At 41.6% G+C, this 26,767-nt stretch overlaps 1 protein-coding gene across 1 annotated transcript in view; it reads left to right on the top strand.

The window, feature by feature from the left end:
- The first annotated feature begins 22,943 nt into the window (after window positions 1-22,943).
- SETD7 (SET domain containing 7, histone lysine methyltransferase) overlaps window positions 22,944-26,767 on the top strand; it is a 28,644-nt gene continuing 24,820 nt past the window's right edge. The window contains exon 1 of the mRNA XM_060778922.2: window positions 22,944-23,133. Coding sequence (XP_060634905.2) covers window positions 23,094-23,133 — 40 coding nt within the window. The 5' untranslated portion in view covers window positions 22,944-23,093. The remainder of the gene's footprint in view (window positions 23,134-26,767) is intronic.

Raw genomic sequence — 26,767 nt, 5'->3', positions numbered from 1 at the left:
TTCCTACAAAAGAACTTGCAAAGGAAAATTCTTTTGTAGGAATTTTCTGGGTAGGAATCAGAGAAGAGTAGGATGCACAAATTGTAAGCAGTCACCTGGTTTCAGTGACACATTATGACCAGTAACAACCATTTAGGGTTGCAATAGTCAACCCACCTATTATGGAGGACTTTTCATTCACCCTAAACAGAATTTTCATGCACACTAAGTAGATGTGACAGGGTGACAATATATCACTCTGGAAATTCAATTTTTATTATTTACTTACTACTTAGTGCATTTTCACTTTCATTTCAGAAGAAATTTCTATTACTTTCCTCTCTATTTCATTAACTCAAAATTATCAAAAATGCTCAAACTCCACATCCATTAGAAGATACTGCTAAAGGTCACCCCACCCCAGAATCATCTATTTTCTCATAAAAAATATAATTTTATCATGGCTAATTTCATGGTTAGTACTGAGAAACCTGCAATGAATACCAGTTCATGAGGTCTCCATTGGTCGACATGAGATTTGAAAGCACACACAGATAGAAAGTAGTCTAGGAACACATCTTGCCAGGAAAACCCATTGATATGTTTTCCTTTGGGTCTCTGTAAGTCTGAAATGACTTGAAGGCACACAACAACAAAGTACTGTAGGAAGAGAGAATCTGGATATACATGGATTTACTGGGCCCTCTAGTGGAAAGGACAGGTTTTATTCCTTTTCCTTTTTCTTTTTCCAGAACACCAATAGCCCAATTCTATGAAAGTTTGGAGTACGTTTTATGGCTTTCAGCAGCACTAACCACCTTGAACAGTTTATTAATCTCTGTTCCTCTCCTCAGAACAACTGTGTGAGATAAATTAGGATGTGAGGTAGCAACTTACCTCAAGCCCACCAATGTGGGAACTTCCTCACTCCTAGCCCAGTATTCTAAACTCTAAGAGTAAACCTTTGGCCCAGTTTCAGAAGACATCCTCTTTCAAAAGATGGATGAATAATGTTTTTCATGGCACATTATCATCTTTATTCATATATTTTGTACTATGTTTTGTGGTACTATGTTTAAAAACAGGTGTGATTTACAATTCTGATTGTTGATGTCTGAGGAAAATCCAGTGTAGGAAGGAAAAAAGGCAGATGATAAGGAAACAGACTTGATTGTAAGGAATATGCATTCCCCTTAACAACTAGTTTGTCTCTATTACATGCTACTTCTTGTTATTAAACTATTAAACAACCATCAAACTGGGTTGCTGTGAGTTTTCCGGGTTGTCTGGCCATGTTCCAGAAGCATTCTCTCCTGACATTTCACCCACATATATGGCAAGCATCCTCAGAGGTTGAGGGATCTGTTGGAAACTGGGCAAATGAGGTCTATAGATCTGTGGAATGTTCAGGGTGGGAGAAAGAACTCTTGCCTGCTTGAGACAAGTGTGAATGTTGCAATTGGCTACGTTGACTAGCATTTAATGTCCTTGCAGCTTCAAAGCTTAACTGGTTGCTGCCTGGGGGAATCCTTTGTTGGGAGGTGTTAGCTGGCCCTGATTGATTCTTGTCTGGAATTCCCCTGCTTTTTTAGTGTTGCTCTTTATTTACTATGCTGATTTAGGTTGCTGACTGGTAGTCAGATTTTTTTTCATTTTCACAGTTACCTCCTTTCTGTTGAAATTATCCACGTGCTTGTGGATTTCAATGGCTTCTTTGTGTTGTCTGATATGGCAGTTCTTAGAGTGGTCCAAACTCTAAAATCAGGACATTCCACTCTGATTTTATAAACCTCACTTGCCTAGTTTCCAACAGACCCCCTCAACCTCTGAAGATGCCTGCCATAGATGCAGGCAAAACATCAGGAGAGAATGCTTCTGGCCCAAAAAACTTAAAGCAACCCAGTGATTTGGTCTATGAAAGCCTTCGGCAACAAATCATCAAACTATTAAATGAAGTATAATGACTGATGTATGGTTGAGAACAAAATTGTGTTGTGCTTATCGCACATTAAACTGGGCCACGGCAATGAACTACAAGCCAGGGCAGCACTAGAATGTGATACTTAGTAGATCAGGCTCTTCTGTGTCCCTCTAGTAGTAGTAGATGTAAAGGAGAAGCCACCTTCTGGCTGTTACCTGTTGTGTGACATACACTGAGCTGTGTATATTGCAAAACATCGTGCTCCTTCCCAAGCTTAACCTGCTATCTTCACCTCAGGTGTGGTAGAGCAGTATTAGTCAATGTGATGCTTCATGGACTGTGTCCACAAAACCATCAGCCATAGAGTCAATGGGAATGCATGTGATACAGGTCCCTGGAATGAGTGAGAGGAGAGGCTGCTCACATCAAACAGTTTGAGGAGGGTTGTTGTAGGCTTTTTCGGCCTATATGGCCATGTTCTAGAGGCATTTTCTCCTGATGTTTCACCTGCATCTATGGCAAGCATCCTCAGAGGTAGTGAGGTCTATTGGAACTAGGAAAATGGGTTTATATATCTGTGGAATGAAAAATAACAAAATCTGGCTACCAGTATTAAAAAACTCTAAAATTACAACAGACATTTTGTGGCCCATGAGTCACATGTACTTTCACAAGTTCATCTATATCAGTGGTTTTTTTTGACCAGGGACCACTTTGACTAGGGACCACTCTCCAACATGAGTACCAAAAGGGTTATGAATCAGTTTTTGGTCAATTTTAGATCTGGTTTGTTTAAATGTATTGTCGAAGGCTTTCATGGCTGGAATCACTGGATTGTTGTAGGTTTTTCGGGCTATATGGCCATGTTCTAGAAGCATCCACTCCTGACATTTCACCTGCATCTATGGCAAGCATCCTCAGAGGTTGTGAGGTCTAGAAAAATGTGATGTATATATCTGTGGAGTGTCCAGAGTGGGAGAAAGAATTCTTGTCTGTTGGAGGTAGGCATGAATGTTTCATTTGGCCACCTTGATTAGCATTTAATGGCCTAGCAGTTTCAAGGTCTGGATTCTTATTGCCTGTGAGGTCACAACCACTGAGGATGCTTGCCATAGTTGCAGGTGAAATGTCAGGAGAGAATACTTCTAGAACATGGCCATATAGCCCAAAATACCTACAACAATCCAGTGATTCCAGCCATGAAAGCCTTAGACAATACATTTAAACAAACCAGATCTAAAATTGACCAAAAACTGAGTCGTAACCCTTTTGGTACTAATGTTGGAGAGTGGTCCCTAGTCAAAGTGGTCCCTGGTCAAAAAAATAGGTTGGGGACCACTGATATAGATGAACCTGTGAGGGTACATGTGACTCATGGGCCACAAAATGTCCATCACTTAACTATCCTATCTGAAATCTTAAAAGAAGTTTTAGCTTCCAATCCAGTTGGCATCTGCACAGGCAAAAGGGAGGAGTGCCATCATGTCCTTTGCTTTGGGTCAGCTTTGATATTCACTATCTATCTTTCAGAAAGGGTGGAAATCTCACTTCCCAGCCAACTTGTGAAATAAGAGCAATTGTTTCTATTATCAGAGGAAACTGCTAAGATCCTTTCTTTGTTGTTATGTGCCTTGAAGTCAGCTCCAACCTATGGTGACCCTATCACAGAGTTTTGTTTTAGCAGAATCAGCCACACAGTTGGTGAAACAATGAATAAAACTCTCAAACTTTCAGTGTTGATGGATGTTTTTCTTAGAAGAGAGGCCAGGCCAGCAGCAACTTTACTTGCCATTAATTCATATTGAGAAGATAGTCAAAATGGCTCTACATTGGCTTTCTAGGGAAAGATTTGTCAGAATATTAATTTCTGCTATATCTACAAGCTATTCCATTGTCATATTCTCTGTGTCTAAGACATAAAGGACAACTATATGACCTGAAGCAGAGAAGAATTCATATCTAAAATGAAATACATCTACCAATGCATCAGCCTAAAGGTCCAGTGGCAGCCATAAGACCAGGAACACTTTGAAGAAAACTATAGCACTGAATCAGCAATAGGTCGGTTTAAAGCAGGCATGGGCAAACTTCAGCCCTCCAGGTGTTTTGGACTTCAACTCCCACAATTCCTGGCCTCAGGCCCTTTCCTTTTCCCCCTCAGCCACTTAGGGCTATATCCAAACTGTTTGAAACCACATGAACAGGCATTGCTCAATGCCGTGGGATTCTGGGATTTATAGTTTTGGGAGCTATTCCCCTTTCTCAGTCAGAGAGCTCTGGCGCCACCACAAACTACAAATCACAGGATTCCATAGGATGGAAGTATGGCTGTAAAGTCATTTCATTTCAAACTGTTACAAGGTCATTTCGAACTCTTACAATTATGGTCTCTAGGTTACTGCCCTACCACAGAAAGTATTTCATTGCATCTAAAGAATTGACAAAATAGTCCAGAACCTGCACAATTTTATGACTTCACACATTATTCACAGGGAATGTCTCTATATGTTTTTCCTTAATGAACTTGGGACCCATGTAGACTAAAGTCCTATCTTTCCTCAATGTATGAAGAATGAATTTCTCAGGGCAACTACTGCCAATGTAGGAAGTCACAGCAATAATAAGACTTCAGAATGAGTTCCCTAGAGCCCTATAACCTCAAAAGTTTCTCTGTGAGTTTTATTCCTACCGTTCCAAAGACAGCAATAAAACAGACAACTGCTTCTTGGGATATTGATTTTTAGGTAAGAGTTTTCATCCACCCCTTGTACATATCATGAGATTATGTGAGCCATTGGAAAAGTCAATACTGCTCAATAAAGTGGAAGACGTCAGTAAAGTTGACTTGATTCAATTAAGGAAACCATAGCCCTAAGTTTGAAAGATGTAGACAGGGCAGTGGGTGACAGTTGTCTTGTAGGTCTCACCTTCATCAGTTGACCATAAGCTGAAATTGACTGGATGGTATATAACAGTAACAAGGAACATTTCCTCCTTCCATTGGCTGTTCAGTAGCAGCAGGACTGCTGACCAAAAGGTCAGCAGTTTGAATCCGAGGAGCAGGATGAGCTCCCGTCTGTCAGCTTCTGCTTCATATGCAGGGACATGAAAGAAGCCTCCCACAGAATGGTAAACATCCGGGAGTCCCCTAAGCAACATCCTTGCAGATGGCCAATTTTTTCACACAAGAAGCGACTTGTGGTTTCTCAAGCCACTCCTGGCATGAACAAATCTGAATATTCTGTGCCTCTGGCAAGAGATTTTACATTCTTCCATTTGGCTTCTCAAATTAAAAAGAATATATATATATATATATATTATATTATATTATATTATATTCTATGACTATTTTGGTACATTACAGCTTTTCACCTTTTGCACCGACACAAACACCATGAAAGATATCTCTATTTAGTCAGTGCATCATTCAAATAAGACATTATGGCAAATTACTGTAAATTCCAAATATCAAGAAAAGGCTTAACTGAATAGCTGTGTTCCCTGGGCCAATTTCACTTCTATACTGCAGCTTAAGTGGCGAAAAACAGAAGTATTTGTTGTCAACATTAAAACCAAAAAACAAGAACTTCCCTGGGTGAGTCACACTCTCTCAACATCTGAAGATGGAAACACAAACTTCCTTTGAAAAGATCTTGCCAAGACCACCTTGTAATAGTTTGTTTTTATTTTTTATTCATTCAGTCGCTTCTGACTCTTTGTGACCTTCTGGACCAGCCCACGCAAGATCTCTCTGTCAGCAGTCGCCACCCCGAGTTCATTTGTGGTTAAGCCAGTCACTTCAAGGATAACATCCATCCATCTTGCCCTTGGTCAGCCCCTCATCCTTTTTCCTTCCATCATTGTCTTCTCTAAGCTTCCCTATCTTCTCATGATGTGGCCAAGGTACTTCATCTTCCTCTAATACCCTTCCCTCCAGTGAGCAGTTGGACATTATTTCCTGAAGTATGAACAGGTTTGATCTTCTTGTGGTCAAAGGCACTCTCAGAATTTTCCTCCAACACCACAGTTCAAAAGCATCTATCTTCCTTCGCTCAGCCTTTCTTATGGTCCAGCTCTCAGATCCATAGGTTACTAAGGGGAATACCATTGCTTTAACTATTATGGACCTTCATTGCCAGTGTGATGTCTCTACTCACTTTAGGGTTACCCTCAGTCAGAAATGATTTCAAGATACACCACCACAACAAAAAGTAGTTTAGAGATCTCCAAGATCAGTTTATTACCGAGTTAGAGAACAACCTTTGTGGCTGACATAATGTTGATGAATTACTGTTCCAATCATTCCTCACCATTATTAAGTCTGGTCAGGTCTGTAAAACCCTGAAATTAAATTTGGAAGGTCATAGGTTCTCTAGTTCAGTATAAAGGGGTGTTTTTTTTCTTCATCCTGTTTTCCTAGTGAACAAACAGCATAGAAATTGTTGATCAGCCAAAATATATTATTGGTATAGGATTACAGATCTTTCTTTTCCCCATTTTTGGTGGCTTCCATGTCAAGAGGAAGAAAGTTTGCTTCAGGTCTTAGCCTGAACTATAAAAAAAGCTACTTACAGTGTTGAATGTTATTACTTAAATATCTTCAGCACCTTGAACAGCTCCTTTAAAAGTCAGACTGGAACCTCGAATAGATTCAGTGGCTCACCAACATGGTAGTGAGCAGCTCGCACTTTCCCCATATCTTTTCTCGTCTATTCCTTCTTAAGGTCATAACTACTTCATAAACTTGCTATTGTCCTATATACTGTCTGCATATTAGGAACTTCTACTTAAAATAAAATCTTATGGAGAGGGTAGCTTTTGATAAGGACATTCCAAATATTTGCTAGTTAATCAGCTCCATTGTGTACATTGACATTCTGGAAGAAGAACTGCACAAAAGGGGAAAATAAATGAAATAGAGATCATTCATGAAGCTGTTCCTGAATAAAGTTCTGGGTTGAAACTATTATGTCATATCTTTGTAAGAGAAGGATTTTTTTAAAAAACAAACAAAGAATGATAAAGTAAAAGTAAAGGTAAAGGTTTCCCTTGACATTAAGTCTAGTTGTGTCCGACTCTAGGGGGTGGTGCTCATCTTCATTTCTAAGCCGAAGAGATGATGTTGTCCGTAGACACCTCCAAAGTTATGTGGCTAGCATGACTGCATGGAGTGCCATTACCTTCCCACTAAAGCAGTGTCTATTGAGCTACTCACATTAGCATGTTTTAGAACTGTTAGATTGGCAGAACCTGGGGCTAACAGCGGGAGTTCACCCCGCTCCCCGAATTTGAACCTCTGACCTTTGGGTCAGCAAGTTCAGCAGCTCAGCATTTTAACCTGCTGCACCACCGAGGACTCCTATGAATATTAAGTATAGGTCTAATTGAAATAAAAAGTTTATGTCAAGAAAATAGATGTTTCTAATACGTTTTGAGCATCAGTTCTGCCATAAGATTTGAATATGGGAGAGAGGTAGTGAATTCAAAGAAGAGAGGAGAAGAAAATCTGTGCAATTTTAAAGGAACCATATGTGTGTACAGTAATGGCAGGACAGTGCAACTCAATAGAGCAGGAGCCCTCAAACTAAGGTCCACAGGCCAGATGCAGCCCCTCCAAGGTCATTTACCCGGCCTCAGCCTGAACTTTAGACTTAGGGTTGCCCAAGTCTGAAATGACTTGTAGGCACACAACAACAACAATTCTAATTAACTTGACTATCTCATCAGCCAAAGTAGGCCCACATTTCCCATTGAAATGCTGTCAAGTTTATGTTGGTTAAAACCGTTCTTCATTTTAAATGTTTCATTGTTTTTTCATACATTGTTTTGCATTACAAATAAGATATGTGCAGTGTGCATAGGAATTCATGTTTTTCAAACCTATAGTCTGCCCCATACCCCCAACAGTCAGAGGGACCCAGAACTGCTGAAGAAGTTTGGGGACCCTGCAACAGAACATATGAAAAACGCTTTTATGGTAGTTGCCACTAGGTGGAGCTCTTATACACTTTTCAAAAGTTTAAAAAGAATTGTTCCATTTGATGCTGCAAACCTATGGAAATTCTGTCTACAACTCCTCAAAATACAGGATTGGAAGCATGTGGTCCTCCAGAAAGTTTGGAGTACAACCTCCACAATCCCATAACATTCGCCAAGCTGAGTGGGCCTGATCGTAGCTGCAGACCATCGCTTTCAACATAGCTGCTGCAGGCCTTCCAAGATATTTCAGCTCCATATACATACCCATCCAAGAATACCTTTATTTCTATTACTACTACTATCACAACCAGACACAGTGAAAATATCTACCCTTGTGCTTTGCTACTCTGCTACTGAATATGCATGCCCTGTGTGGAACACATCTCACCACGTTAAAACCATGGATGTTGCTTTTAATGAGACATGCTGAATTATCACAGGATGTCTATGCCCCACGCCACTGGAGAAATTATACTATTTAGCCAGTATTGCACCATCTGATATTTGCCAGGAAATAGCAGCCAATAATGAAGGGACCAAGGCAGCGACATCTGCAGCCCATCCCCTATTCGGCCAGCACGCCAATGCCTTAAATCAAGAAATAGTTTTCTAAGATCTACAGAGAGAAGCCTCCCACAAGGATTTTAAACATCAAAACATCTGGACATCCCCTGGGCAACATCCTTGCAGATGGCCAATTCTCTCACACCAGAAGCAACTTGCAGTTTCTCAAGTCGCTTCTGACACACACAAAAAAACCCAAAAACATATCTCTTACAATAAACAGCAAGCGTTTGCCATTCTGCGATCTGAGCAGTCTCAAAGACTAAAGAAGTCTGTGCTCTGTGCTCATCCCAGAGCAAATCATGTGGTCTGCAGCCCCTCCCATAACGTCTCAGGAAAACGTGGAGCAATGAAAGAAAGCTGCATATCAGAACATACATACAATAAGTAAGCAAGAGGATTATAAACAAGCAAATTATTAGAGGAGGCTTAAAGAAGATTGTGATTTCAAACAAAATGTTGCCAACCAATATCATCTAATTCCCATCAGAGAAGGAAGACATTCAAAATGAGTGACAATCTGTTGATGTGATGGGAATCTTAGAGGCTTATTCACTTTCCAACCAGTAATGAGGGTTAATCTCCTTGAAGTGACTCTGTGTCCATAAACAATCATTACAATTGATCACAGTCTTTCCAAGAATGTTTGATGAATGACTCAGTAAAGTGTCCAAGCCATGTTCATCAGGTGGCCAGATGCCCTCACAGAGCTGCAGACATTCTGAATTTGGATTTCCTTTTCCCCCAAGTGAGAGATTATCGAGATCTTTATCTTTCCCTCCCTGAGCTAGTTTGGCTAGGAATGAACAAGAGGCTGTGCAAAAAGGAGAGAATTAGCACTGATACACAGCTGTTGAAAGAAAAGCTTAATTAACTGTAAAAGGAATCTCAATCTGCTTTTCTTTGCACTTCCTATTTATATTTGGAATGAAAGCCACAGTGAATTGAGTCTTCATGCCAAGACTTCAAAATTAATGGGTTTAACTTTGTAAAAAAAAAAAAAAGAGGGGGGGGGTGTTATGGGGAACTGAGGAATGCCTACATTTTAAATAAAAAGAAATAACAGGATCCAAGTTGACATGAACACGAAGAACCAGCTTCATTAGAATCTTACACTAGAATTTAAGAGATATGGGTTCAAGTCATTGCTGAGATGTGTATAGTACAATCCCCTGTATCCATGAGGAAAACATTCCCAGATATGCAAAACTTTGGGTAATAGAGAATTCTATTGAAATGAAGAACTTCTGATTCATCTATAACAGTGGTTCCCAACCTTTTTATGACCAGGGACCACTTTGACCAGCGACCACTCTCCAACATTAGTCCCAAAAGAGTTATGAATCGGTTCTTGGTCAACTTTTAATTCAGTTTGGTTACTTGGGATACTGATTCAGAAAATTGCATTGGACAGACCACATCAGCTCTAGTTTCTGATACAGAACATAGGCCATCCAGTAGTCGCCATCTGCTCACCCACAGAAAACCATATTTAATAATCTAGAACTGATGTGATAGTAGTAATCTTTCGTGGATAGTCAGCCTCTCCCCTCCCGACATCCCTGTTGCCTCGTCACTATAAGAGGGTTCTGTGAGACCAGTCGCTCTCGTTGCCACGTGGTTTCGCAGCAATGGAGTAATAATGGTGAGGCCACGGACCATATTTTCATTATTGGGGATCGTTGGTGGTCCATGGACCACAGGTTGGGAACCACTGATCTATACTGTAGAATTAATGCAGTTCGGCATTAACTGTCATGGTTCAATGCTATTGAGTCCTGGGGGTTGTAGTTTGGAGAGGCACAAACACTCTTTGGCAGAGAAGGCTAAAGCTATAACTCCCATAATTCCAAAATATTGAGACATGGAAGTTAAATGGTATCAGCCAGCATTAATTTTGCAATGTAGATGACCCAGAGTCATATAACTTAGAGTTGAAGGAGACCTCAAGGGCCACCAATCCAACTCCTGCCATGCAGGAAAAATCAAAGCACTCTGAACAGATGGCCATCTAGTCATTTGTCAGGTCACATGATATGGAACTAAAATGCCTAGTGGAGACATATTAGCCATACATGGATAAATAAAACCACAGATACAAGTTCTGTGGATATGGGGCTCATGCTGTATTTCAGTTGATAACATTAGGAGTTTTATTCTCTTCCCAGCTGATCTATCTAAGAGGTAGTGGAAGAGAGCTGCTTACATCATCTGGACCAGGTGAGGTAAAAATGTAAATAAATAAATAAACAAGAGTACGTACCTCCATGTAAGTGACAGTCTTGTCTTTGCCTACACTAGTATTGGTATGGCACCTTGGATGCCCGTTATATTTTTAAGGCAATCTCTCATCTTCCTTGTTCATATCAAACCCTTGATATAAACTATTAAAAAGTTGTATTATTTTGGCTTTTATGGCCAGAATCACTGGGTTGTTGTGTGGTTTCCAGGCGGTATGGCCATGTTCTAGCAGCATTTTCTCCTGCATCTATGCCTGGCAGCTTCAGAGGATCTATTAAAAGGTTCTGCAGTGGAAATGGAAGCCTCAGAGTAAAATGAAATGTCCTAACTGTCAACACAAGGCAGAATGAGAGTATTGCACACAGTCCATAATGAAAGAAGCCACCCTTCCAAAACTCCAAGCAGTCCAGTCAGCATAAATGTCTACTTCTTGCCAAAGACATTGGTGACAACTGTGCTCCTTGACAATTTAGTCCTAGCAGAATGGAAGTAAAGGACACTTGCTTTCCTTTGCTGCTTAAAGTAATTTGTCACTGTCAATATCACAGCAGATCTGTGAGAGATGTGTAACTGTGTGTGCGTGCTTAATAGAAAGTCTTCTATTAAATCTTGGATTTCTTCTTTTACTACTGCCCAAACTATCAACCTATTCAGTTTTTAGCTTTAGCAGAGTATTGCCAAATATAAACTTCATTTCAAATTGGAGTAGAAATTGAGCAGTAGTAATTGATAGGCTTTAAGCCAAAACTTTCAGGGCATAGCTAAACACTAGTTCTGTAACAGATTCAAAGCATAGATCAGAGTGGGAATCATGATGCTATCTACAAAGATGCAGTGTGTGACCATGCTGATTAGGTATTCTGAGAGGTATAGTCTAAGGAATAGAACTTTTCTAGACTCTAACATCCAGCTACTGTGTATAGCCAGAAATGCAGTTGTTATTGGGATTTCATTTTTTTAAAATTTTCAATTTATGGCAACTCTAAGGTGGACCTTCCAGCAATAGCAATGCCTTTCCACAATGTTCCTGTGAGGCAAGAGGCTATGCTAATGGCAGGCAATGCTGCTGGTTTTCCTTGTTAGCCAGGGTTTTTGCTGAGAAGTCAGACTAAATATGCCAAAGATGCAGTTCAGCAGCGGTTGTGGGGAGTGACACTGACAGAGGACCTTTTGGAGACAACTGGAGTGGCACCATAGCCACCACTTACTAGTACTGCATTGAAAAAGGTATAGTAAACCTACATTTGATTTTTAGTGCCAGAAGATGAGACTCCCAGGTCGAACGACATTCAACAGGTTGCTGTGAGTTTTCCAGGCTATATGGCCATGTTCCAGAAGCATTGTCTCCTGATGTTTCACCCACATCTATGGCAGGCATCCTCAGAGGTTGAGGGGTCTGTTGGAAAAAAGGGAAATGAGGTTTATTTATCTGTGGAATGTCCAGGTTTGGAAAAAGAACTCTTGTCTGCTTGAGGCAAGTGTGAATGTTACAATTGGCCACCTTGATTAGCATTTAATGGCCTTGCAGCTTACTAGTTACTGGTGTATACCAGATGGCAACTATGAGTTGTGCTGTGGCTATTAATGAACTAAAGCAGTGGTTCTCAACCTGTGGTTCTCCAAGTTTTTTGGCCTACAACTTCCAGAAATCCCAGCCTGTTTACAGGCTGTTAGGATTTCCAGGAGCTGAAGGCCAAAACATCTGGGAACCCACAGGTTGAGAACCACTGACCTAAAGGGACTTAAGCCCTGAGATGAAAGGGAAGTTCCAAACTGCACAACACATGTTGTAAGAACATGGAGTGTGAGATGCATGAATCAGGGGAAGGCAGATTTAGTAAAACAAGAAATGGAACACATAAATATTGCAAAGTTGGGTGAGAATAGAAATGGGGCATTTTCAGTCATTACACAGTGCTATACTCAAAAAATGAAAATTTACTTGACCAGGAAGCAGAAAAACTAGAGTGAAGACAGAGACATTAATAGGAAGGAATGCAAAGAAGAGGGGAGGAGGGGGAGGAGGGGAGGATCTTCAATGGATGACAGATGACAGTCTTTAATCATTTAACGACAAAGATAATCGAAATAAATGGTAACAGAAATAGAGTAAGACTCCTGAATGTGTTCAATGATTTCTGCACAGAGTAATGGAGAACTACTATAATTATCAATGTAGAAAAACAGAAGATGGCAACAATAAAGGAAAAACAAGAGACTTCTTCTCCAAGATCTGCGAAATCAAAGGGACATGTAAACTAAGAATGGGTATGCTTTAGAAATAATAGAAACAATACACAGAAGAACTGTATAAAAGAAATGAAAAGCTGATGGATTCATTGAAGATGAACCAGTAAAGAATTTCTGAAGATATGTAAACTTGTACTTTAAAAATTGATTGTGTAAACTTGTAGTCCCCAATTTTTAGTCCTTCGGGTGTTTTGGACTTCAGCTCTTACAATTTCTAACTACTGGTTATCTGGTTGGGATTTCTGGGAGCTGATGTCCAAAATACCTGGAAGACCAAAGATTGGGGATTACTGGTGTAGATAATGGCAAACTATGGATCTCTCTTAAAAGAAATTGGTGTAGCCCAACATTTGATTGTCCTAATGTGTAATTTATTCTCAGGAAAGGAGGCAACTCCAGCACAGAATCTGGAGCAATGGAATAGCTTCCTATTGGGATCAGACAGGGCTGCGTTTTATCACCTTATCTATTTATTTTGTATGCTGAACATACGTATTGCTTAGAGATGACACATTCTTGAAACTTGATGGTCATGGTTTAAGATTTGTCTAGCATGGCTATCAGGGGTGGCTCAACCCATTACGCAAAGTAAGCATTCGCAGTATAGTTGATTTTGCCCAGGGGCGCTCTTGAGGCGCTCTTGGGGGAAAATAGACCTTGACATATGTGAGTTGTAGTTACTGAGTTGTAGTTAGGAGTTGTAGTTAGGAGTTGTAGAACCACCTAAAATCAAAGAGCATTCTTAACTCCACCAATGATAGAATTGAACCAAATATGGCACACTCACATGATGAACAGAAAATATATATCAATGATTGGTTGGGGAGGGGTGCCAAAATACTGTTTGCTTACCGTTGAAAATTACCTAGGGCCGCCTCTAAATGGCTATCTTGGGTACGATAAAGTTAAAGCACATGCTGAATTTAAAATCATTCTAGAAAAAAAGGCTCATATGAGTTTAGTATGAGTGAAGTAATATTGTTTACCGTGTTTGTTTCACTGGTATTTTAATGGTTTTTTTTTAATCTACTAGCTTTTAGGTGACATTTTCGACACTGTATAAAATTTTAATTTGCAAAAAAATATTGCAATATAAATGGAGAATTTTCACCCCAAGATATTAGCAGGAAGGAGCCCCCAGTGGTGCACTGAGCTGCTGAACTTGCTGACCAAAATGCTGGCACTTTGAATCCAGGGAGTGGTATGAGCGCTCGCTATTAGCACCGCTATTAGCTATTACTTCTGCCAACCTAGCAGTTCAAAAACATGCAAATGTGAGTAGATGAATAAGTACCCCTTTGGCAGGAAGGTAACTGCACTCCAGCTGTCATGTCGGCCACATGACCTTGGAGGCATCTACAGACAACGTCGGCTCTTTGGCTCAGAAATGGAGATGGGCACCAACCCCCAGAGTAAGACACGAGTAGATTTAATGTCAGAGAAAAACCCTTACCTTTACATTTATTAGCAGGAAACCCTTTAAGGAAAAAGCAGATTAAAATTGGAGATAGTTGCTTTATGATGATTTTTGAACAAAATAACTAGAAGTTTAAATCAAGAGAGATGCTCTTTAAATGAGGCAACAATCTTAGTATTAACTAACGGGCTCCATTCTAGATGGGAAAAGGCACTGGATGAGAACCTAGGTAAACTGGGTTTCTCATGAACCACTATTCTGGCAATGGAATATATGAAAGCAAAAAAAGAAATATACCAGCAAATTATAGATAATGAGTTGCAGTACCATGACAATGTAGTTACTGTAAATCCTGAATTCAGAGACAGTGACAGTCTTTTATGTTAACATGCTATTTTAATATTTTAACCCTTCCAAAATACAGAAAATCATTCACCCTAGCAAAATTTAATGTATTACCTTCAGCCTTATTAGAGGGAAGATATAACAATGTCTCCTATGATGCAAGCTTATGTCCTTGTAGAGTTGGCTCAGTGGAGATGATAAGTCATGTATATTGTTCCTTCTACAGTTACTTCTGACATAATTTTATCTACCCAATGCTACAAAGTATTCCTGGAAGAACTGATGAGTTTTACATACATACACAATTTGCTGGCAGATCAGAATCCAATGGTAATAGTTAAAGTGGCCAGTTTTTGTGCTTGTTGCAAAAAATGACATCATAAATTTACCGGAATTTTAACCTGCATTTAATAGTGTTTGTTTTTATGTTTGTTATCGATACTGTTTATTTGGTTCTACTTGTTTTGTCTGATCTGTTGATTATAATACATTTATTCTTATTCTTAACGGGTTTGCTTATGAGCAATTTAAGGACAGATTTAATCTAGGTAAGAGAGGTTGGTGAAAATGGATAAAGAATTTTTCCCCAAGTTCTCAACCCTAGAACCTGTTATTCTGAGTAAGTTACACAAAGCAGAACAGTGTGTACATGTACGAGCTCTTCTCCTTTGTGTATGCTCAGATTATTGATAATCAACGCCTTGTCAACAGTGAAATCAGCAGCTGAGACTCTGCTGTACTATGTTATCCTGAATACTTTCTTGTGGGTTGGTTTGGTCCCCAAGTGCTTTAAGTGAGATGTTTGCTTCACCAGAGTTAGATGCTATGTTTTCATACTCAGCTTAAGAAAGGTTTGAATGTCACTGATTATTTGTATATATTCCAATCTAGTTTCAGACCTGGTTATGGAACAGAAGCAGCCATAGGTTCATGGTTTGTACTGCAGTAGACCTGTTTTTCCTCCAGGATCACTCAACAACTTTTGATAGGTTCAACCATGGTGCTCTTCATAGTTATTTAACATCAGGAGGTGCAGCATTAGAGTCCTTCTGTATTCAGCATGGTCAGAGGCGGCCCTAGGTAATTTTCAATGGTAAGCAAACAGTATTTTGCCCCCCACCCCACCCCCCCCCCCCCCCCCCCCGGCCAACCAATCACTGATATATATATTTTCTGTTTGTCATGGGAGTTCTGTGTGCCATATTTGGTTCAATTCCATCATTGGTGGAGTTCAGAATGCTCTTTGATTGTAGGCAAACTATACATCCGAGTAACTACAATGTCAAGGTCTATTTTCCCCCAAGAGCGCCTCAAGAGCGCCCCTGGGCGAAATCAACTATACTGCAAATGCTTACTTTGCGTAATGGGTTGAGCCGCCCCTGAGCATGGTGATACGGGGGGGGGGGGGCATGGGAGACACCTAGCCTGGCTGCCCTGCAGCGCTGAAGAATGGTCAGAATGTCTGGGCAGTAGGGACTCCCTGCTGCCTCCCAAGTAATCAGTGCAGATGAGCTCATGGTGTTATAGTTTCACTTCTCTCTGCAGGGTTGGTCCAAGAGACTGGCATTGAGAATCTCTTGTTTAGCACCATGGATATTGAACGTTGAGGTGCTATTATTCAGTACTATTCAATATTTATGTAAAGCTGCAGGATGAAGTCATTTGGAATTTTGGGATGGCTGTCATCAGTATGCTGATGACACTCAGCTCTCTTTGTCATCAGGTTTGGGTGATGTTATACACATGCAGGACCAGTGCTTAGATAATGTTAACAGACTGGATGACAACCAATAAACTGAAGATGAACCCCAATTAGAGAAGGCTTTTTGCATTTCAGGTCCTGAAACTGGATCTAGATAGGGTTTCCCTGGGAAAGCGCAGGTATGTAGTTTGGGAGTACTCCTGAGTTCATTCCTTTCACTGAAGCCCCAAGTAGATCATCTGACTCTGAATGTCTGCAACCGGTTTTGACCAATCCATCAAAAACAACGGGTATGGGCAAACTTTGGCCCTCAAAGTGTTTTGGACTTAAGCTCCAACAATTCCTAACAGGCGGTAAACTGGGTGGGATTTCTGAGAGTTGGAGTCCAAAACAACTGGAGGGACAAAGGTTGCCCATGCCTGAACTACAGCCTTTACTTGACAGAAATAACCTAGTCGCAGTAATCTATGCATAGGTAGCTTCCCAAGACTATGATTGGAACTACGCTGCCCTGCATGTTTTCCAGATTCTGATTCCAGATTGCTTTGAACTGGATTATATGGGTCTACACTGCCAGATAATCTGGAATAAGCAGATAATCAGGGATCAGATCCTGGGATATAAAGCAATGTACATCCAGCCTTAAACAATTTGGGTGAAAGTTATTTTATCTATATCAAATGGCTTACACCTACATAATCAGATGCAACCTGATGTATATTCCTTTTTACAAGAACTAGCAGATTGGTTGAGCATCAATTTTTAGCTGTAACTCTTACATATATGGAACTTATTGCCAGCTGGAGTGCAGAAGCATATCATTCAACATTTCACAGATGAAAACTGTGACTATATATGCTTGGTGCATCTACACTGTAGAATTAATGCAGTTTGATCCCACATTGACTGCTATGCTCAGTGCTATGGAATTCTGAGAGCTGTAGTTTTACAAGCTCTTTTGTTTTCTATTTCAAAGAGTGCTAGTGTCCCACACAACTACATCCTCCGTGGTTCAATAGCATGGCAGTTAAGATGGTGCCAAACTGCATTAATTTTGCAGTGTACATGCACCCCAAACAACATCAGAGTGTGGTTAAGATATCAAAAGTTATTATTAATGAGGAAGAACACACAAGCAAAAAGGGGCCGTAGCAGTTTCCTTTTGTCAGGGTCTATCAAGAAGGGCAAGATTCCACATCATGATCTCTCCCCTCATCGAGGGAATCAAATCCAAATTACTTTTGCACATTTAACTCACTTTGCACTAAGTAAACCAAGCTAGGACAAAAGGGGGAAGTGGGAAGAGAGAGAAACTGGAACATTTTGAAAACAAATGAAAATATGGGGTGAAAGAGGATTAATCAGGATTGTCCCTGCCAAATCAGAAGAGTTGGAGAACTGCAACATGTCCCATTTTTTTCCTATTCTGCTTGCCTACCCAGTTGGGAAAGAGAAGGGGTCCAGAACAGGTCTCTTTGTAAAGCTAGTGTCACACAAAAGTCTTTCTCATTAATTTTTTTCTGTGGCCAGCACAACTTCCCAAGCAGAAGTAAGCAATGAATTTATCTCCTCTTGTGAACCTTCGCTGTACTGCAGTTGACAGTAATTGAGCTTTGTACAGGCAGAGAGAAAAGTGGGAAACCTAAGCTCTTCTTCAGTGGTATTGCTTAGTTTTATTTTTGATGGGAACTTGGACTACCAGAAAAAAGCATCACTGAAGGGAAAATGAAGCAATATTTGTAACTGGCACAGATTAGGAGTTTTCCATAAACCATGTGTCATAGATTCTTGGCTGTTGTAAAATATGTAACTGAAAACAGCTGGAGTAAGGCACTTGTTTTCAAAAATCAAAATAAAGACTGTTATTTAGAAAGGGGTTTAACAGACACCTACATAATCTTTGTTCTGTACTTTTAATTAAAAAATGATGTATTTCTTTTGTTTGTTTCATTGCTATGAAATAAATAGACCTTGATGTCACCTTAGACTGAACACGAACATTTAGGAAACACTGTGCTAACTGTGGAAACTTATTAATAGTGCATGGATTGCAGACCCAAAATTAATAAGAATATCAGCCCTGCCCTTGCCTTATTCAACTGCAGAGTTTGTCTGCCCCATATGGCATAAATCTGCCCACGCAAAGCAGGTGAATATAGCACTGAATGAGACATGTAGAATAATCACAGGATGTCTCAAACCTACACCTGTTGATAGACTCTATAAGCTAGCTGGCATTGCAAGAGAAATAAGGTTGAACATTGTGAAAACCACCCACTGTTTGCCTACCAGTCTCTTACCAGTAGACTTAAATCAAGGAAACGTTTCATGAGAACCACCACTCCTCTAAATGTTCCTCCAGCAACAGCAAGAATGGGAAGCAAAATCAGGCAATTCTAACTGGATAGCCCCCCACGAGGGTCTTCCTTCAGGGACAAACCAAGAACGGGCAACATGGAAGTCCCTGAACAGATTTAGAAATCAAATTGGCGGATCAAAAGACAACCTAGCAAAATGGTACTACCTAGAACAGTGGTTCCCGACCTTTTTTCGGCCAGGGACCACTTTGACTAGGGACCACTTGACCAGGGACCATTTTGACCAGGGACCACTCTCCAACATTAGTATCAAAAGGGTTACAAATCAGTTTTTGGTTAACTTTAGATCTGGTTTGGTTATTTGGGGTGCTGATTCAGAAAATCGCATTGGATAGACCACATCAGCTCTTGTTTCTGATACAGAAGACATGTCACCCAGTAGTTGCCATCTCCTCTCCCACAGAAAACAATATTTAATAATCTAGAGCCACAGACCTTATTTTAGGTCTCGCAGCCCACAGGTTGGGAACTACTGACCTACTGACCTAGAAGAATCCACCACCTTGTGTGTCTGTGGAGCAGAACAAACAACTCAGCATCTGTATGCTTGCCCACAATGCCCTGCCTCATGCACAGAGGAAGAACTCTTGAAAGCTATAGACAATGAAGGTGCTGCTGCCCATTGTTGTCTAAAACTATTTAGCTGCTTGTGATCCCTTTTTCAGTTTTAAACTTATTTATTTATGCAATGCTTTTGACATGAAATAAAATAATTCCTATGAAATTTCTTTTGGAGTATGAGGTAGCTCTCAGAGGGGTCCCATGCAATTCAGAGCAATCGAAGGAGAAGCAGCCGCAAAACCAAATGTCATTTCAGTACTTCCACAGCATCAGATCCACCAGCCACCCCAGGGAGAGGTGAAGAAGAATGAATGGGGTTCAAGGGGTTTGAAGACACAGTCACATGGCTTGACATTATTTTCCAGCTAATCCATGGCCTCTCTCCCTGACCTTCCTTGCAGTGCTGTCATAGTGTACAGTGTTTCTTTGAACGAAGAGCAATGTTTAGACTTAATGTATGACACCTGTACTTTCCCCTTTTTGATTTCTAATAAAGAAAATGACTCCATGTGACTTCACCTTTGGGAGGCCTATTCTCTCATCTCTATGATGCAGAAGGTTGGATTTCAGAATTCCTTGGTGGTTGTATTGACCTTTCAAATGTTTCATCTCCTCTTCCCTTTGTGTTTTTATGAAATGCGATAAAAAATCCAACATTGTAACACAATTTCAATAACATTATTTGTGTCAGTGGAGTGACCTGATCCAATTTTAGTTTCTATATTGGACTAGTAAAGGTGTTGGACCAGTAAAGGTGTTCCAACATTTTTCAGCATTCATTTGTTGTAGATCAACAGGAAGCTGATGGTTTAACTGATAGTTTAGAGAGAATTGTGAGCTTTTCTGTGGCACAAAGTGATGGGCTCTCAAAATGATGTCTGGGAAATGATGGTTCTCTTTGTGAGAAAACTGGCTTGGGAAGTGCAGGGCCTCAAGGGCATTCAGAGGAGTCAGAAGTAGCAACAGCAGATAAGGAATCAAGTGAAGAGCTGAGTGATAAGGAGGGCTCCCATGAGCTACGGAGATCAACAAAAGTCTTTGGTTAGAAATCAGAGCCGAAAATAGATTGTGTAGTTCAGAGAAATTATGTAGGAAACTTGAGAAGGAAATTCACAGGAAACAGAATGATTTCATGGGTGTTCATTAGACAACAAGTTGTTTACCTTAAGGTCAGTTCAGGCAATGCTGCGTTAGAATGAGAAGCTAAGCCTGAGTTCTCTTGTTCCTGGTTCAAGTCAAGCTTTGATTTTAAATTTTAATATCCTGGAAATTTTCTGTGTTCCTGTTCATGTTTTACTGATTATACCTTCTTGCTTGTGTACTTATCCTGTACCTGTGATTTCTGGCTGTTCCTGGACTTTACCACCTCCAGAACTTTATGAGACATTTGGAATATTGTCTGGTTATCACCTCTTGCTAACCTTTTTGGATTATATATCTTCCTTTCTCATTCCTGATTTTTATATGCTTTTAGTATTTATTTATTTATTTACAATAAACTGTTTGTTTATATTCCTGGACTCTTGTGCAGTGCGGTGATCATAGGGTTTCCAGGCTTGGAGTGCAACATCCTTAAAATGCTTTGCTAGAGTTACTGATACTGAAATGAAGTGTGGCAGTGGTTGAGATTAAACACTTAAGACTAAAGATTGCATACTTATCCATTGAAGTCATGTGAGAGTTGTCTCTGAGCATATATACAATCATACAAGTTGGAAGGAACCCCAAGAGTCAGCCAGTACCATTCCCTGCCAAAGCAGGAACCTATTGTTAGAGTACACCAAGTGACAGAGATGCAACCTCTGTTTAAAACCCTCAAATGTAGACGAGGGCATCACTTTCCAAGGGAGTTTAGTTCAATACACAATAACTCCCATTATCAGGAAGTTCTCCCTAATGTTTAGTCAAAAAATCTAAATTTTGTGGTGCTTTTTCCTGCATGGCTGTGGGTTGGGCTGGGTGGCCCTGTGGGGTGTCTTCCAAATCCGTGAAGAATCTGAGGCTGGGTGGCTGGCTATCTCTCTGAGGTGCTTAGATGGTGCTTTTATCCTGCATGACTGTGGGTTGAGCTGGTTGCCTTCCCAAAATAAGGAAAACTCTTAGCAATATGTCCTCAAATGCACTTTAATATTGATTTAGGATTGTCTGCGTGCCCTCATCTTTCTTTGAAAACCCTATCCTAGTTTACCCTACCTTGTTCATGCCCAGCATTATTTTTAAGTTTTAATTATTACATTTGGCCCTGCCATAGGTTTTTAAATGCTTGTATGTTATTGTTATTGTTTATTGTTTATGTCTTGTTTATGAGATTAGCGGGGTACAAATAAAGTATTATTATTATTATTATTATTATTATTACTATGGCCCGTTGGGGTGTCTTTCGAGTCTGTGAAGAATCAGAGGCTGGGTGGCTGGCTATCTGTCTGGAGTGCTTAGGTAAAGGTAAAGGTAGTCCCCTGACATTAAGTCCAGTCATGTCTGACTCTGGGGTGTGGTGCTCATCTCCATTTCTAAGCCGAAGAAGAGCCAGCATTGTCCGTAGACACCTCCAAGGTCATGTGGCCGGCATGACTGCATGGAGTGCCGTTACCTTCCCACCGGAGCGGTACCTATTGATCTACTCACATTTGCATGTTTTCGAACTGCTAGGTTGGCAGAAGCTAGGGCTGACAGCGGAAGCTCACGCCGCTCCCCGGAATTGAACCTGTGACCTTTTGATCAACTAGCTCAGTAGTTCAGTGCTTTAACCCACTGCGGCACCGGGATGTTTAGATGGTGCTTTTTCCTGCATGGCTGTGGGTTGGGCTGGTTGGCCTTGTGGGGTGTCTTCTAAGTTGGTGAAGAATCAGAAGCTGGGTGGCTGGCTATCTCTTTGGGGTGCTTAGATAGTGCTTTTTCCTGCATGGCTGTGGGTTGGGCTGGATGGCCCTGTGGGGTGTCTTCCAAGTCGGTGAAGAATCAGAGGCTGGGTGGCTGACTATCTGTCTGGTTTGCTTAGATGGTGCTTTTTCCTGCATGGCTGTGGGTAAGCTGGATGGCCCTGTGGGGTGTCTTCCAAGTCGGTGAAGAAACAGAGGCTGGGTGGCTGGCTATCTCTCTGGGGTGCTTTTTCCTGCACGACTGTGGGTTGGGCTGGGTGGCCCTGTGGGGTGTCTTCCAAGTTGGTGAAAAATTAGAGGCTGGGTAGCTGGTTATCTATCTGGGGTGCTTAGATGGTGCTTTCTTCCTGCATGGCTGTGGGTTGGGCTGGATGGCCCTGTGGGGTGTGTCTTCCAAGTCGGTGAAGAATCAGAGGCTGGGTGGCTGGCTATCTCTCTGGGGTGCTTTTTCCTGCACGACTGTGGGTTGGGCTGGGTGGCCCTGTGGGGTGTCTTCCAAGTTGGTGAAAAATCAGAGGCTGGGTAGCTGGTTATCTGGGGTGTTTAGATGGTGCTTTCTTCCTGCATGGCTATGGGTTGAGCTGGATGTTCCTGTGGGGTGTCTTCCAAGTGGGTGAACTCCACCGGGCATCGCCTCGTGGCCGAGGAGCGGGGCTGGTGGGGCTGCGCGCGGCGCTGTCAGTCAGGGCTGAGCCCCAGCCCCGGGTGATGTCAGTGGATCAGCTGCTGCCTCGGTTATAACAAAGCGCCGAAGGAAGCGAGGAGAGCAGAGCAGAGCAGAGGAGAGAGGCAAGCAGGCAAGCGTGCGCGCGCGTGGGTCCATCCCTCCTGGCTGAGGAGGCGCCGAGCAAGCTTTGGCCTCCAGAGCTCGCCAGCCATGGACAGTGACGAGGAGACGCTGGAAGAGACCGTCGAGGGTACGCACTCACTCACTCACTGGGCCTTCAGGAAGAAGAAGAAGCAGGAGGAGGAGGAGGAAGAGGAAAAGGGATGGGGTTGGGGTTGGCGCGCGGTGGAGGCATTTTCGGGGCTTCTCAGGGAGAGAGGAGCTCCTCCCCCGGGAGTTTGCTGTGGTGGGGAAAAACATGGTGCCTGGCTCCCTCCCCGCCTTTTCCCCTCCAAAACACAGCTTTTGGCTTAGGAAGGAAGGGAAGGGAAGGGAAGGGAAGGGAAGACACCTCGCGCGCGCTGGGTGTTGTTGCCTTGAAGGAGGAGGAAGAGGAGAAGCCTCCCCAGGCACCCTCCTCCACCCGCCGTTCCCCAAATAAGGCCAAACAGGCATCGCTGCCCCCAGCCTCCAGGGAGGGCCAAGTTGCCTCATGGCTCTGGAGACAGGCAGGGCTGGAAAGGTCCCCGGGCAAAAGTCTGCAGAGAGCCAGAACTGGTCTCCCACTTCCGACTTTTAGTCAGATCCAGGAGACTATAATCACCCCATCACACTAGAGCAGGCATGGGCAAACTTCGGCCCTCCAGGTGTTTTGGACTACAACTCCCACAATTCCTAACAGCCGGTAGGCTGTTAGGAATTGTGGAAGTTGTAGTCCAAAACACCTGGAGGGCCGAAGTTTGCCCATGCCTGAACTAGAGAATGAATCCACATTAAATCCTATTGCTGCCTCTAGCAAAATTCTGGGGTTTGTAGTTTAGGCTTAACAGTCTAATTCAATTACAAACCCCAGAATTCTGCAGAAAGTGGATTTAGAGTGGATTCATTCTCTAGTGTGTGTGGGTTTTTTTGGTTTTTTTTGTTTGTGTCAGGAGCAACTTGAGAAACTGCAAGTCGCTCCCAGTGTGGGAAAATTGGCCGTCTGCAAGGATGCTACGCAGAGGACACCCTGACGTTTTGATGTTTTACCATCCTTGTGGGAGGCTTCTCTCATGTCCCCATGTGTGGAGCTGGAGCTGACAGAGGGAGCTCATCCACACTCTCCCCAGATTCCAGCCTGTTGGGCTTCAGTCCTGCCAGCATAAGGGTTTAACCTGCTATGCCACCAGTATGAGGCAGTACTAAGAAACTAAAAAGGATTTGGGCATGAGTGGGGACATGCTGAAGCTATTAATTGAGTTCTAGGTATAAGGAGCATCTGGCTCCATCATTGGTATAGAGCAGACATAGGCAAACTTTGGTCCTCCGTGTGTTTTGGACTTCAATTCTCACAATTCCTAACAAGCTGTTAGGAATTCTGGGTGTTAAAGTCCAAAACACCTGGAGGACCAGTTTGCCCAATTATTTATTGTGTCAGAAGCAAGTTGAGTGTACAGTTAAAATGCATTTAAAAACACATACAAAGTTGTTAAAAACTTGGCATTATGCTCAATGTCCTTTGACCAGAAGCTGGCCACTTGAAGTGCCTCTGGTGTTGCTGCAAGAAGGTCCTCTACTGTGCATGTGGCAGAGCTCAGGTTGCATTGTAGTGGTCTGTGGTTTGCTCTTCTCACATTCACATGTCATGGTCTCCACTTTGTAGCCCCATTTTTTAAAGTTAGCTCTGCATCTATTGAGCGCCTTCCAGGCCATCCACTCTTCAGTGTGCCATGGGGGGAGTTTCTCATCCTGTCTCAGCCACTCTTAGCCTGCCACTTTTGGACTCTCACTTGCTGAGGTGGTCCTACTGGCAACTCTGTAGGTCTTGGGAAGCTGTTTCTCGATTTAAGGCATTGGCATGCTGGCTGATATCCAAACAGAGGATGGGCCAAAACTGTCAATGCCTTGGTCCTTTCATCGTTGGTTGCTAGTTCCTGGCAGATGTCAAGTGGTGCAATACCATCTAAACAGTGTAATTTCTCCAGTGGTGTGAGGCATAGACATCCTGTGATAATGTGGCATGTCTCATTACAAGCCATTAAGTTTGCCCACGCCTGCTATATCATTTCTTTGGAGGAACAATTCAGAGTGTTGATTGTGGAGTACCAAATCTCCAGGAACAGTTAAGGGAGCTTGTTAATGGCACTTTAACTACCCGTTGGGTTGCTCTCCCTACATTTCTTTTAAACTCTCCTACTAGATACATCCTACCTGTGTTCATGCCCAGCGTTTATTTTTAAAATTTTAACTATTACATCTGGCCCGGCCATAGGTTTTTAAATCGCTACATGTTATTGTCTATATGTGAGTTATATTAATTGTATTGTTTTATTTGCTTATTGCTTTGTTGTTTTTACTGATGTGTTGTTGAGCTCGGCCTCATATAAGCCTCTCCGAGTCCCCTTGGGAGATGGTGGCGGGGTATAAATAAAGGTATTATTATTATTATTATTATTATTATTATTATTATTATTATGTTTAGCTTGGAGAGGAGATGTTGAAATGGGACCTGATGGCTAGCCGTGTTTAAATATTTGAAAGGATGTCACATGGAAAAGAAGGCAGGCTTCTTTTCTGTTTATCTGGAGACTGTAGCTAAAGCAGTTGATTCAAACTGGAGAAAAGAGATTGCACCAAAACATTAGGAAGAACTTCCTGATGGTGAGAGTGTGGTGGAGCCTCCTTCTCTGGAGGTTTTGAAGCAAAGTCTGGATGACCATCTGTTGAGAGTGCTTTGATGGCGTGTTCTTGCATGGCAAAATAGAGTTAAACTGGATGTCCTTTGTGGTCTCATCCAACTTTATGATTCTATTCCGTTCTATGCAGTATGATTTTCAATGCTTGCTGGCTCTCTCTTTCTGTGTCAATTCACCTCTGAGGACCAGAATAATCGCATTGTGAAAAATGTCTTCAGCAACCTGCAAGGCTTTAATGAAATGTAGAGGTTTCATTTTGTTATCATTGCTTGATTTATAGATCTGGGGCGTTATGAAAGAGGGAAAGGCATGACTAAAGCAGCCACCTGGTTTCTTAATTTCCTGCCTTTTTTTCTCTTTGTTGGTGTTATTCCAGAGACATCTGCATATTTTATATGAGAAATATTAAAATATGTCACAATGTGAAACTATTGGAAGAGGGAGAACTGGAAACATGTCTGAACTGGAAGCATGATGGTGGAAATAATGCCATGCTTGGATTTTAATCCTGAAGGATCCGTAATTTTAGTGGGGTGTGGCAAATGGTTGAAACATATAATATACTGGTATGACTTGTTTCATTTGTGGGGTGGGTGGACGGATGAGTTTGTTATGCTGCATATTTAACACTGTCAATAGCAGAACCTTCTCTCTTTAGTATTGAGTACACTTTTCTTATAAGGTGACTGCATTGAAAATCTGCTTTGTATTCCATTGTGTCTTTCATGCCGTATTAAATCTTCTGTCTGTGTTAACATGGTTCACTTGACAAAGCTCAACTGCATTATGAAGCATGCTAGATTTTATTTAGCCTGGAAATCATCAACAAGGTGTTCATATTAAGTTTTTGTCACATTGCACAATTGTAGCACACAATGACTGTATCCTACTGAATCTTTAGATGTGTAGTTTGGGCTTTCTGTCTGGCTGCAAGTTCGAAATTCCTCATGAAACTACCATGATTCCAAAGTGCAAACAAAATGTGATAATTTTGTCCAATGAGGCCATAAAAACAGATGTGTTGCAATAAGGGCGGCCATCTGGTTTATG

This window comes from Anolis sagrei, chromosome 5 (genome assembly GCF_037176765.1).
Source record: "Anolis sagrei isolate rAnoSag1 chromosome 5, rAnoSag1.mat, whole genome shotgun sequence".
NCBI lineage: Eukaryota > Metazoa > Chordata > Lepidosauria > Squamata > Dactyloidae > Anolis > Anolis sagrei.
Note: the sequence above shows the minus strand (reverse complement) of the source record. Positions and strands in the feature narration are given on the sequence as shown.